General features: G+C 36.4%; 2 protein-coding genes across 3 annotated transcripts in view; both read right to left on the reverse strand.

Moving 5' to 3' along the window:
- The window catches only part of LOC113492009 (inactive rhomboid protein 1), a 150,902-nt gene extending 141,764 nt beyond the window's left edge, over positions 1–9,138 (reverse strand). Inside the window, exon 1 of one of the 2 annotated variants that reach the window (XM_026869270.1) lies at positions 8,938–9,138. In XM_026869270.1, coding sequence (XP_026725071.1) covers positions 8,938–8,948 — 11 coding nt within the window. In that variant the 5' untranslated portion in view covers positions 8,949–9,138. The remainder of the gene's footprint in view (positions 1–8,937) is intronic. The other variant, XM_026869271.1, reaches the window with a different exon arrangement.
- A 2,247-nt stretch (positions 9,139–11,385) lies between these two features.
- Positions 11,386–12,034, reverse strand: LOC113492384 (formin-like protein 5). The gene has a single exon (XM_026869866.1). The coding sequence runs from the start codon at positions 12,018–12,020 to the stop codon at positions 11,511–11,513; it is 510 nt and encodes a 169-aa protein (XP_026725667.1). The 5' UTR covers positions 12,021–12,034; the 3' UTR covers positions 11,386–11,510.
- Between the last annotated feature and the right edge of the window lie 553 nt (positions 12,035–12,587).

Raw genomic sequence — 12,587 nt, forward strand, 5'->3', positions numbered from 1 at the left:
CCGTCGAAGCAAGTTAAGCAACATAGAATATATTGCGGTAAACGGAACACATAACACCTTATCTGACAATTTGGTACGGATATATATTTTTTTTTCTTATAGAGATTCCTTTCAATAGAGTAAAAAAATACCCAGTTAGGTGTGTGTTTTACTTAAGACAATGATGGTCCCGTACAAATTGAAACACCAGATCATCTATGTTCTGACCGCAGTAACCGTTTCCTAACCTCAAAAGAACAAGCTATAGCGCAACGGAAATACACCATCTGTGATAATTTCCACTGACTAGCTACATGATACAGCCAGATAATAGACAAACAGACAGCGGATTCTTCTTAATAGGGTTCTTCATTTTACAGAACATTAAAAGTACATACATACATACATGTCGCTCAGTTGAAACATGTCAGAGCTCCCATCATGAGTCCCAACAGACTGTCCAGCACGTACCGCTAATACGAGTGTTATTGTGATTTGTGACGTCATCACTCCATTGTCCGTTCTTTGTTTTGTATGCCATACTGCTGTATTGTATACACAATAGTCTAAAGTGAATCAATGGAGGGTTTGCTTTGTTTTAATTTTTGGAAGGTATTTTGTTTTATTAAACTTGTTCTGTGACGAAAATACACACGGCCGTGAACCTATTTATCTAGTATTAACAGAACAACACAGTTACTAACCCAATTTATTACCAAGGGTCTTGAAAATGCTTTTCATTAGGAAACGTACCATCGACATTAACTAATTTTCACTATAAGATTTTTGTATCTATTTACCAACAATAAAAAGAACACTACGTTCCCAACAAGAAATAAAGTGTGGCTTGCAAAAAATAATAGCAATGGACATTCAAAAATCAGGAAACTCAAAAATAATACATTTATCCCAAAACGATTTAAATATTCACTCAATAAAATTACGATGGAGAAACGAAAAAGAGAATTCCTGTACATTGACAAGTACATTCTTGTCACGTTTTCATTATTTCTTCGTACTTTTGTACATTCAGTCGATTTTCGTAAAAACGCCAAGAGAGTCAGCTAAACTGCATGCTTCAAATGAAGATGGAATGTTCGAAATTTCAAATATTGTGTAAAAAGTTTTCAATGGTTTAAAAAAGAACAAGGCTTATTTGAGTAGAAAATGATACTGGCTGTCTAGACCACTGAGTTAAGTATTTTGAGGTTTAATGCTAAAGGCTTTTGGTTTCGGTCACAGCTAGAGGCAGGCTTTGTTTGATAATTAAATATTTCTGAGTAAACCCGATAGATTTTCGTTTTTACAGCTGGTCAACGGCTCATTCCCATAACGCGAATTTATTTATTTCTTATTAGTTAGGTACAAGGTTCTATCTTCAACGTGGTACACAATGACCAACTATGTACAAAAGTGTGTATTATTTTATATTTTGGAGTTATTCTTACTATAATAAGATTTTTATTCTTTACATTAAAAAATACACATTACATAATAAAATTAATGGCGTTTAATTTTAAAGACTCACACTTTGTAGGCAATTCTTGTTGTTGAGTTCTTAGTTTCAAATCTAATTGGATACAGGAAAGTGTAGACTCAATAATAATTTCTTCTAGATAACAATACTCTACATTTAGTCTGCAATAATGTCTTAGAAACGTAGCCATACCGACAATGAAACTAAGATCAATTTAGTGATGGCTGCCGAAACCGTACTGTAATTTGTCAACGTCAGGATGCAATACCGCTTACGTCATAGGTCTACTTAACGATCGGGATAATGATGAAAAGCTCTCAATGTTAATGAACGAATGGAGAGAACTATTAAATATTATAAAGAAATAGTTTCTATGAAATTTTCCTTAGATGTTTTCCTTTATGAATGGCAGGTTTATAGTAATAAGAATGTCCATCACTTTGAAAAAGACGGACTATATTAGGACTAGCATCAAGCGCTTGTTCGTAGTCCAAGTATTAAACTTGTTTTTTTTTTAAACCCATTTTTGATAAGATTATTTCTAAGAATACGGCTACCGGCTATGTCCCGTGACACCACATGCACGTATGTTTTATTTTTTGGTAATTTCGATAAGCAATGTAAGAAAATCTTATACCTTTAAAAAAAAATTGCATAAAAAATCTCATATGCGTATGTTGGAGTTTCCCATCAAGTTATACCGTGAATGAAAAGTATTCTGGAGTAAATTAAGCTTCATTCACAAATCTTTTACATCAAGATATATTTGAGAATACCTAGAACTGTAGAGAGCGAGAGAATAACCTCTAGACGTTATCGATAAGGTTTCGACCGTCATTGCAACCACACCGAGAGAAAATCCGAGAGTTAAGCAATTTAGATCTGAAAATCAAATGATGACGTAGCAAATGTTTTGAGAAAAAATTACCAAAACTTCAGGTGCAGAATTAGATGATTGCCAGAACAGGAATGCAATGATTTCACTTTACAAGAATGTATGTTTGTTTATTCTATAATACATTGGAACGCCTGAACTGAAATTGATATGGGTCTCATCTTGTTAAGGCTTTGCGATTATAAACATACATTAGTTTGTGATATTTTCAAGAATTTATTTTCGAAGCTTAGCATGTTTTTGATTTAGGGATGGTGTATTATCATCAAAAATTAATAGCGATAACAAAAATCAATAAATCACTCAATTAGTCGAAAAGTCAAACGAAAAATGACGTCTGATCCGTACAAAAGTATTCAGCTATTGCCGTTATAAAAAGTAGTAGAAAAATAATCTTTATGGTCCCGTAATAAAGCTGGATATCGCTGAAATGTGCTACAAATTAATCAATCGTAGCAATGTAGACTGGGAGTTACAGTCAATGCATTACCTAATCTATCAATTTGCTGCAATACACAGCGATTCCATGCATCCCTTAGTTATCCACTCAGGGATATTATTATTAGAAGATTAACGATCTTCCGTATTCAGTGTATGTTAAAGCAAATAATACTCACACATACAAAGACTTTTCTTACACTTCACAATGTCTTAAAAATTGAATGGGTAACAATTGCGGAAGATCTGTGTTCCACTAAAAACGTAGGAGAGAGGACGAAAGAAACATAAATGAGACAAGAACAAGAAAACAGAAACAAGAAAATAAAATTTACATATAATTTGACAATGTTAGGTACATCAATACTCTTAGGTTTCAAAAGTCTAACTTGAAGTATTAATAAAAATATTTTTTATTTAAGTTAACAAACGTTCCCAAAGTTTAATGTATCTTGTAAAAAAAATATTATTTTACACAGGGCTATAACATTTTTATAAAATTTCATTGACTATTCTAAAAGCAATATAAAACATTGGTTCACTGGCTGCGACAAAAATGCAAAACGATATTGAACTTTAGATGAAAAATAATTGTGATTATTAATAATTGTGATAATTTATGAAAGTGAAATAAAAATAAAAATATTTCAGTACACTAAAACGGCTGCCTTTTTTATTTTGTTCTCGTGTCAATATAACTCGTAAAACTTCTTTATTTAAAAGACACTATGCTTACTGTACCGTTTTACGCAACTATTTGTCAGTCAAGACAAGTTAAATTGCAATCAAGGATTAAAAAAAGATAAACACTAAAGCGTTTAACCAAAAATACATATATAATGAGTTTTATTACACTAATCATAAATTGTCTAAATGTGCCTAAAACATACGTACCACGCGACATCACGTACTAATATATGTATAGTTAGTTATAATAAATAACTTAGGTGTAGGTATTTAGGTAGAAATTCTAGCAAACAACACGTCATGAGTTAAGTACACTAATGTAGATAAACAACAAATATCTAGTCGGCCTATCTATCACACTGAAAAAACAGTTAAGGTTTAGCGCAAATGGATTTTTCGAAATGAAAGTAATTCATTTATCTTCCTTATTCGCTTGTTTTGCTCAGCCCTACGTTTCAGTAAGGTTATCAATAAATCACGTACCTTGTTTCCTTACTTAGGATAATTTCTTTTACCTTTGCCAACCCTGATATTGTGCGTAAAATCTTTGCGAGTATATTTTTTTATGTTCCTTTATAGGGTTGCCTACGTTGTGTTACACTTGAGTTTTGGTAGTTGTTTTCCACTTTTGGGACGTTGTTTATTCTATAAATTGTTATTCCCACATACGCTGTTAGCTTATTAATTGGAGCAGAATTTGCTACATACTACGTTTGTAAAAATATATTTCAACAGTTTAATAGATTTCTGATCATTTATAAACTTGTAATCTTTGTATATATTTTGATCGTGAAATTCCTACGATTTCACAAACATGAACTTCTAGAAACTAAGAACCAATATTGACGAGGCAGTAGTTCCAAGTAAATACCTATAAATAAGGCCCAGTGTTACAATTTCCTTATTTACACAGATTTTGAATAAATAAGGAACACTGATGTTGGGACTAAATAATTTGGGATATTCTGTAACGCTGTCTTCCTCAACCTTTTACAGTAGTATGTATAATTGAAGGTGTTAAAGAGAGATGCCAATCTACGCAATGTAGTACTCTGTTGCACTTCCATAATAGCACTACTCATAGGCACTCTAGATGCGATGAAAATCTCCTTGCAGGCAACCTTTTGAATACTTTAATACTAGAATGTGATTTGAAGAAAAGAAAACAAAAGAGAAATGCCTCTCTCTTGTTTTTATTTTTTGAAGAGTACAATTTGAACATGATTTATTCATAATTGAAGTATCAACATTATCAGTCCAGTGAGATTCAGTCGTACTACAATGCATACAACACGATCGTTCTTGTGGGAATAATTAATACGATATCCATTTATGTGGCATATTATTATCGTACACGGTTCGTATCGGATTGATAATGAATATAATGTTTTCTTTGAACTCGAAAATCGATTAAATATAACCTATCATTGACCTACATGACATTAATTAGATAAATTCAAAAGCGATCTTTATTTATGTGATATGTTTTTGATTACACACTTGATGAGTGTTTATATTAAATGATATTTTAATCTTCTCACAAATGCACAATTTTTAGTAAATTAAGTTTTTGATTAGGTAAATATTTTGAAGTAATCCATTATTTTCTATATGCGTTTTTAGCAATGGGAAACCGACGAACAATGCAGCTTGAAAAACCTTACGATGGAGTAAAAGAATATCATCCCTTCGTCGTAATATCAAGCGAGTTCTAATGACAAATATAAATAGATAAATTATACACAACATCGCATCCCCACTCAACCCCTCTTTTTCACAACTTAACGATCACACTCATAGCCCTACGACTCCATAACTTTCTTCTGATATCCTCAGAAAGCCTACCATTACCTCCATAAGTTACACTACTGCTATTGTGGAAGGGAGATGGATTTATACGCCATGTATAGCCCCGTCTCTCTTTTCGATAAGTCTTTAGTTAAAACAGGTTGTATACCTCCAGAGTTCAGTCGATCGTCAGTCGCGTGTCTAAGTGACGTCACCGTATATTGGTATCGGATATAGATTTTTACGTTTCCTTGTAATAAAGATGTTAGCGACGTGAAATACGCTACTGTTTAGTCTGAACGTTTGTTTGAATATAAAATGTGTGTACATAACAAGATATATATACACAAAATCATTTTCGTAACAGCCTACATACAGCCTGCAACCCAAATACAGTCTAATTTATACACTAAGTTAGCCAATCATACTTCACACGTTTAACTTTTACGTTCAACACGTTTTGTGCGCAAAAATGTGTGCCTGCCCAATTGCATAGTTTTTCCAGACTTTTAAACTTGCACAATAAAAACTGTACAGGTAAAACTATGATGTTAACTATATTGTGTATATTGGTCTAATAATATATTATTTCCTTAACAGAGTTTAAGAACCGCTTAGCATTTTATGAGGACTCATAAGTATTTATTTTGGAACGCACGCGTATTTATTGGGATAATAATTAACTCAAATATAAATTAAGGACTCCAGTTGGTTCCGAAACGAGGCGGGCTTTTTCTAAAACTACGCTAGAGTAAAACAATATTAAATAAATAATTACGTTTGTGTTTTGTTTTCAAAAGTATTTACCAGCTTTATCACAATTGTCACACAGAAATATATTTAAGAGGCCTTCAAAAAGTAAATACTGCGTAGGGTAATGTAGACTTAAATAGTGACAACCTTTATCTACGGAACACAACCTAGATGCCTTTTAGGGTCCCAGCAAAAGGTATGATAAGCATTTTATAGGTTTTTAGGAAAAGGGTCGAGGCAGATTTTAACGTTGGGAGGCAGGTAGTCGCAAAGATGTCTAGGTTAAATAGCCATGCTGTTTCTTTAATGATATTTTGTGACGTTTTATTTACTAGCCTCGCTTCGCGGGTTCTTTCGCTGTATTTGTCAACATAGTCGTTCAATATCGTGAAAAGATACAAATAATCTATTTTCTTGTCTATCAAATAAAAAATGACAATTAATTGTAGACCAGTGCAATGACAAACGCTTAGCTTTATTTCTTAAAGCTGATCTTGTGTATTATTTTGTAGGCACAAGGCGATGGAGTTATCAATACTCGAATACAAGGTGAGTGGACATAGTACAGAAGAGATATACAAACAGTACAACGAAATTAAAATAAAGAACAATTAACTGTGACTCAGGACACTGAATCTTACATACAAATGAGACAAAGAAAGACAAATTTACGAACAAAATTTGTCACCCATCAAATTTATGACAGTAACAACAGGAACAAATTCTATGTGAAAATTTCAATTGTCTATCTACGACGGTTAATTAAAACAGCCTAGTAACCAACAGCCCTACAGCGGGGCCTCGGTAAATAGTGTTCCATTTTTACCCTCTGGAAATAAAACCCTTAAAAAGGGACCTAAATAAAGCAATAGCTATTGAATACAAAAAAAGAAATAAAATTTATAACAGTGAATTCTTTCATGAATCCCACAAAACCAGGCAAGCAGAAAGATGAACGAATGTAAGTCTTTTTGAAACTTGACGCGTTATGTTTACTGTCATATTAACACGGACTGGAGTATTTTTATTTTTAGGATTTTATTCTGTTCGTATTTAGGTATAATAAATAAGTCAAAAAAAGAAGAAAAGTTTTTTATGTTATATCTACTGGGAATCGATAGAGAAACCTTTGCCTTCATGGCCGTATCAAGCCCGAGCTTTATTTTTAATAAATACTAGATGTCCCGGCGAACTACGTACCGTTTAACAGTCGATGATAACAATGCAGAAGAAAACACATTTTTTTGCCACTTTTCCATATTTTATTACTGTTTAATCCTTCACTGGACTTTTAAGAATATTTCAAGACTAAAATAAGGCAATTCGGTTCAGCCGTTCTTGAGTTTTAGCGATTCTTACGAACAGCAATTAATTGTAATGTATAAAAAAGAAGATTTGATGCTACAGCGCAATCTCGACAGAAATACATCGTTTATGAGATAAACCTTGGTGACAGACGGAAGGACAAGCTGACAAACAGGGCGCCTCAGTAACAGGATTCCATTTTTACCCTTTGGGTACGGAACTCTAGCAACCACAAATACCTAAACATTTTATATAAAAAGCTCAAACATTCAGATTGGGAATTAAATCAAGAAGCAAAGTAAACGAAAACAATATATTGCGAAACCCTTTCTCACTTCGCTCTGCCTCCAGCTATTTACACAACTACTTTCCTACAGGATTATTGATCTAAGACTAAGGAGTACCATCAGCAAAAAGGTCGGTAAACACAATAAGATTTTCAAAGTAACTAGACATAAAAAAAACTATGCAATTAGTACATTTTGTGCTATTAGTTACGTAATGAAATAGGCTTGTCATCTGGTATAGTAAAGACATACTTAACACCAATAGGGATGACAAGGTTTAAAAAAAAGGCTTAGGCTACCAGATAGACAATTGAAAAACATTAGACACGAATTTTATTGTTGACAAAGTTAACTGCTTTAAAGTTGAGGGAAGCTTGTGACGTCATAATTCTTCACAGAAGTGACGTAACGCGTATATTCGATTGACTGTAATTTGATTAATTTATGTTTACGGGGAAAATACATATCTCTTACAATTCATTAAACTACTTGCCAAGCATTGAAAGAAAACCACCCCTATTCCTTTATCACTGAAAATACTGGCACTTACTAAATCGGATTTCGTTTCTGTCTTTACAGAAATGTTCACAGATCAGCAAAAGAGTTTTAGCTCAAACATATTTTTACTCGATATGTATGAATTTTTAAAACATCTTGTCCTAAACCCAATCTCCCCGGAGGAATAGAACGTCAAATCTTCAAAGAAATCAACTCAAGGATCCCTTAAGTTTCGAAGTCGACATTTGAATAGGCGAACAAACTTGAACGATAACCGCTGTAAGTAGTTTGACTATTTTCGTCAAAATTGATATGAAAATGTAGATATGACATGAGTCATACTTTACGGGATCAAGTATGTATTAATATTTATAAATGAATGTGAAGTTAGTACTGTTACTGATGTTTCTGAGTTGCATGGTTATTGTTTTTGTTGTAAACCGTTAAGATTTTAAAATTCTTGGAGTTCTAACTATAATCTCCGAAGTTTATCTAAATGTTTAGTTGCTCAAAGAGACTCCAAACATATAACAGACTGACTGACAGAGAGTACTTTTTCATAATAATATTAATATGGAAAATCATCGATATTCGACGAATCTGTATTGTTATTGTAGAGTAATATTAGTCTGTTCAATAACCAAGATTTTAGACTTACTTTAATACAACAAACAGCTACTTAAGTCACTAAAATACGAAATAAAATTCAATAATATGTAAGAAATGTAACCTATAAAGCGACGATTCAAAATTCAACCTCAGAATCAAACAATCATTATAAAACACGATAACATTTCACATGAATTAAACAAACTACATTTTCCACTTACTTTTCTTTCATAGATCCAATCGTATATTCACAGAGAAACTATACACCACATTGTCATATTTCAAATCACACAAACACTTATTTCATTTGTTTTTTTTTCACTTCACTCACTTTGTTAGGTTAATTGGGAACGACACGAGTGCACGATAATGATACATACCGGTGTATTATCGCGATATCTAACTCCAATACTGATAAGAATGTAGACTACACCTATCCTTCGTGTATAGTACAGTAAGGTACAAAAGTGGATGAACAATAAGAGCGAGATAGAGCACTGCAGGGTGTAGAGCGATGTCTCTCATTTACAGATGCAAGTCTTGTTTTAAAAGGCAAGGAGATAAGAAATTCATTGCATTTGTATACAAAACATGAGTAAATGTTAGAACTTATGAAGGACACTATGTGGGTAGACAGCTAGAAAATGTCTGCTCTATAAAGTTGAAAATTGTCAGTTAATTGATCCTGTTTTAATGTCGAATTATTACTTCTAAATAATTTCAGATTAAGAAAGCACTAACTAAAATGCAAGAAACTTGTGTTATAATTTTTAAAGTGTTTCTTTGTGGAAATATACTGTGTTCTATTCATTGTGTATTTAATATGTCAGTGTCTGTACCCGTAGTATCGATTAAGATAAGTTTACAACATAAGTAGTTATTCTATAACAATCGGTTAACACTTGTTTTCAATTGTGACACGTTTTACAAGGCATTGTCATTAAACACTAGGTGGGTCAAATCGATCTAATCTAAGTATCTCAACATTGACATCACTTACTCACAATGTTATCAATAACATCATCATCATCTCACACATAACATTACGTTAAAACTTTTTTATTTATGGCAAGATGTGAAAAATGGGGAAAATCCCTTTAAAAATGTACCTGTGAAAACTGCGTTGCCATATTACGCTTCATAACATTTAAACCCCGTGACAAACCTACGAACGACTAAGGGTTACGAATGGGGTCCCCTTGACATCCATCGGAATTAGGGTAATGTGTGTAAACCACAATTCTCGACTAAGACAAGCAACTAAGTACAAGTTAAACAGAGTTACGAATTACAATGAGCAAAAATAAAAAAAAAGTAACGGAAAAATATCTCAACAACACAGGATGCTTTCGATTACAGAGTGAGTAGATTTGTAAAAAAAAAGAGGTAGGACTAGTTCACTTCATTATTTAGACCACTGTTTATCGGGTTAGTTTTTGAATTATACAACAACATTGAAAAAATGACCACAACGACGGATTTTCTTCGACTACAGAGTATGTAGATTTGTTAAAAAAGAGGTAGGACTAGTTCACTTCATCACTTAAGATCACTTTTTATCGGGTTTGTTTATGAAATTACACCTTCCCTAAGTTTATATCAACATTGCAAAACACAATCTTTATGCTTAAAAGAGCGCAAAATGTTTTGAATTAATCAAATGAGACAAAAATTCTCTTATATTTACGTAAAATACATCAAAGTTATTTTATTCGTCTAGACCAAGTAATTCAATAAATTTCTCGAGTATTAGTCAAATTACGAAATCGAAATTCACGAAAATAAATATTGAAACTCTCTAATAGAATAGTGTCGCAAAAAACTTGGGTTATCAGTCAGAATGTTTAAAATCACTTCAATAAACAAGTATTACATGTAATTTTTAATTTGACATTGGCTGTCATTTCGTGTCAAAGTCATATCAGCACAAATGACGTTACCTAATCGATATCTACCCACTAATGATTATCAGAATTCTAAGCACCAATCAGGACATCGGCATTCGTATTCCAAATACAATTCGTACGAAATAGTGAACAACATAATCACTACAAAAGCTACCAGTGTTTACGACGCCATAATACAATACAGGGAACGGAGAACAGTAACCAATTTTGGTACAATTCCAATAGGTTTGCAGACTAAAATAATTTCGGGCTTCACTATAATTAAGTCTACAGTCGTTAATTAATGACCCAATTGTGTTGTGTTCTAGCTGTTCGAACCATTCGATTCGAAGAAAAAAGTCAGTCGTGGGCTACAGAATGTAAGCTCGATATACCGTAAACAAGGGCAAATATATGTTGGTAGGTATTTCATATACATTCCGACGCGATCTTTGGGTATTTAGCGAAACGAGTGTCGTCGAACAAAGTCGAACATTGGCGACGCGGCGGACTAATCTCTGCGTATATAGGATGTGAGTAACTCACAAACGTCGATCGTTAGCCAGCCCGCCATCAATCACACGTTATCGGTCCACAAAATATTAACCAATTATAATGGTTCGGCTTTCGCTATCATCGGCGAATTATTAAAAACGCTTTTATGCTACACCACTCACATCGACATTTTTACGCAGTTGGACGGAGAGAAATAGGCTCGGAATGTTAGAGGTGGGTCTACATGTAGGGGTGGCACATTTCAGCTTGTTTTTTGTATTCGAACCACATAGATAAGTGGTTATTTGGTTTCAGTCATTGAATTGATAGAGGATAAACATAGTCACACAGGGTGTTTGTTAGAGTCTGACACGTCATGTTTCCATGTTATGGGTTCTTGGGTTCTCTAGTACTTACCAATCATGTGGTGGTTGCGGTCGCCTGCGAGCCTGCACGCAGCAGGGAGGCTCCTGCGGCTCGCAGGGCAGCTGCAGCGCGGGCGGCGGCGGCGGCGGCGGTGTGCAGGCCAGGCGGCGCGCGGCCGCCGCGCCCACGTACTCCACGTAGCGGGACGGTGGCGGCGAGCCCGCGATGTCCTCGCGGCATGCGGGCCCGCAGCACTTGCGAGGTGCGGGCGGCGGCGGCCTGCACGCCAGCCCGCAGTACACCGGGGGCGGCGGGCGCAGCGGGGCCGGCGGCCGCGGCACATAGCGCTCCACGGGCACGTGCGCTGCGGGCGGCACGTAGCGCGGGCGCCGCGCGCGCTCGGCCTCCGCACAGCGGCGCACCCGCCGCGGGGACGCCGAGAAGCGGTCCGGCAGCGGCGCGGGTGGCGGCGGGCTCAGCCGCTCCGGAGGCGCCACGCTGAACGCGCCCGTTGCGGGGAAGCGCTCGCAGGGTGAGCGCGCGTACTCCTCGCCCATGGCGCGCGGTCAGCCGGGCCCGCCGCCTCCCGCGCGCCCCTCCCAACCACGCCGACACTCTGTCTCACATGCCGCGCGACCACTCTAGCACTATCACTGGGCGGGCGCTCCGCTCGCGTACCGGGGCTGCGGCGCTGTCCCGATGTCCGCATTCACTCCGCGGGCGCCATGACGCTACCGGATCGATAGCGGCGCGGGGCGGCCTCAGAGGGCGCACGCCGCGGTGCTCATATCACGACGCATTGCTCGACCCTTACGGCTTATATAGAGCTTTCAAAACGAGCTTTGAAGCTGGGGCGAGGCGAAAGTGCGTCCTCGGCCAAGATGGCCGCTCTCATCATGTCCGCTTGCGGCGCGCTTGCGCTATGCTGTGTGATGTGTTTGTTTTCACCAAAAACTGATTTGAAAGATATCGTGGCACTGGGTGGTTCCTAGGGCTAGGTCTCGCTTGATGATCACAGTAAACAGTCACAGGGGTGATGATGCGCGTCGCGATGTGGTGGTCGGCGCGGCTCGGCTCGGGTGGCGAGGGTGTCGCGGGTGTCGGTGTGACGTGCGCCAGGCGCG

The sequence above is a fragment of the Trichoplusia ni genome, chromosome 3, assembly GCF_003590095.1.
Source record: "Trichoplusia ni isolate ovarian cell line Hi5 chromosome 3, tn1, whole genome shotgun sequence".
Lineage (NCBI taxonomy): Eukaryota > Metazoa > Arthropoda > Insecta > Lepidoptera > Noctuidae > Trichoplusia > Trichoplusia ni.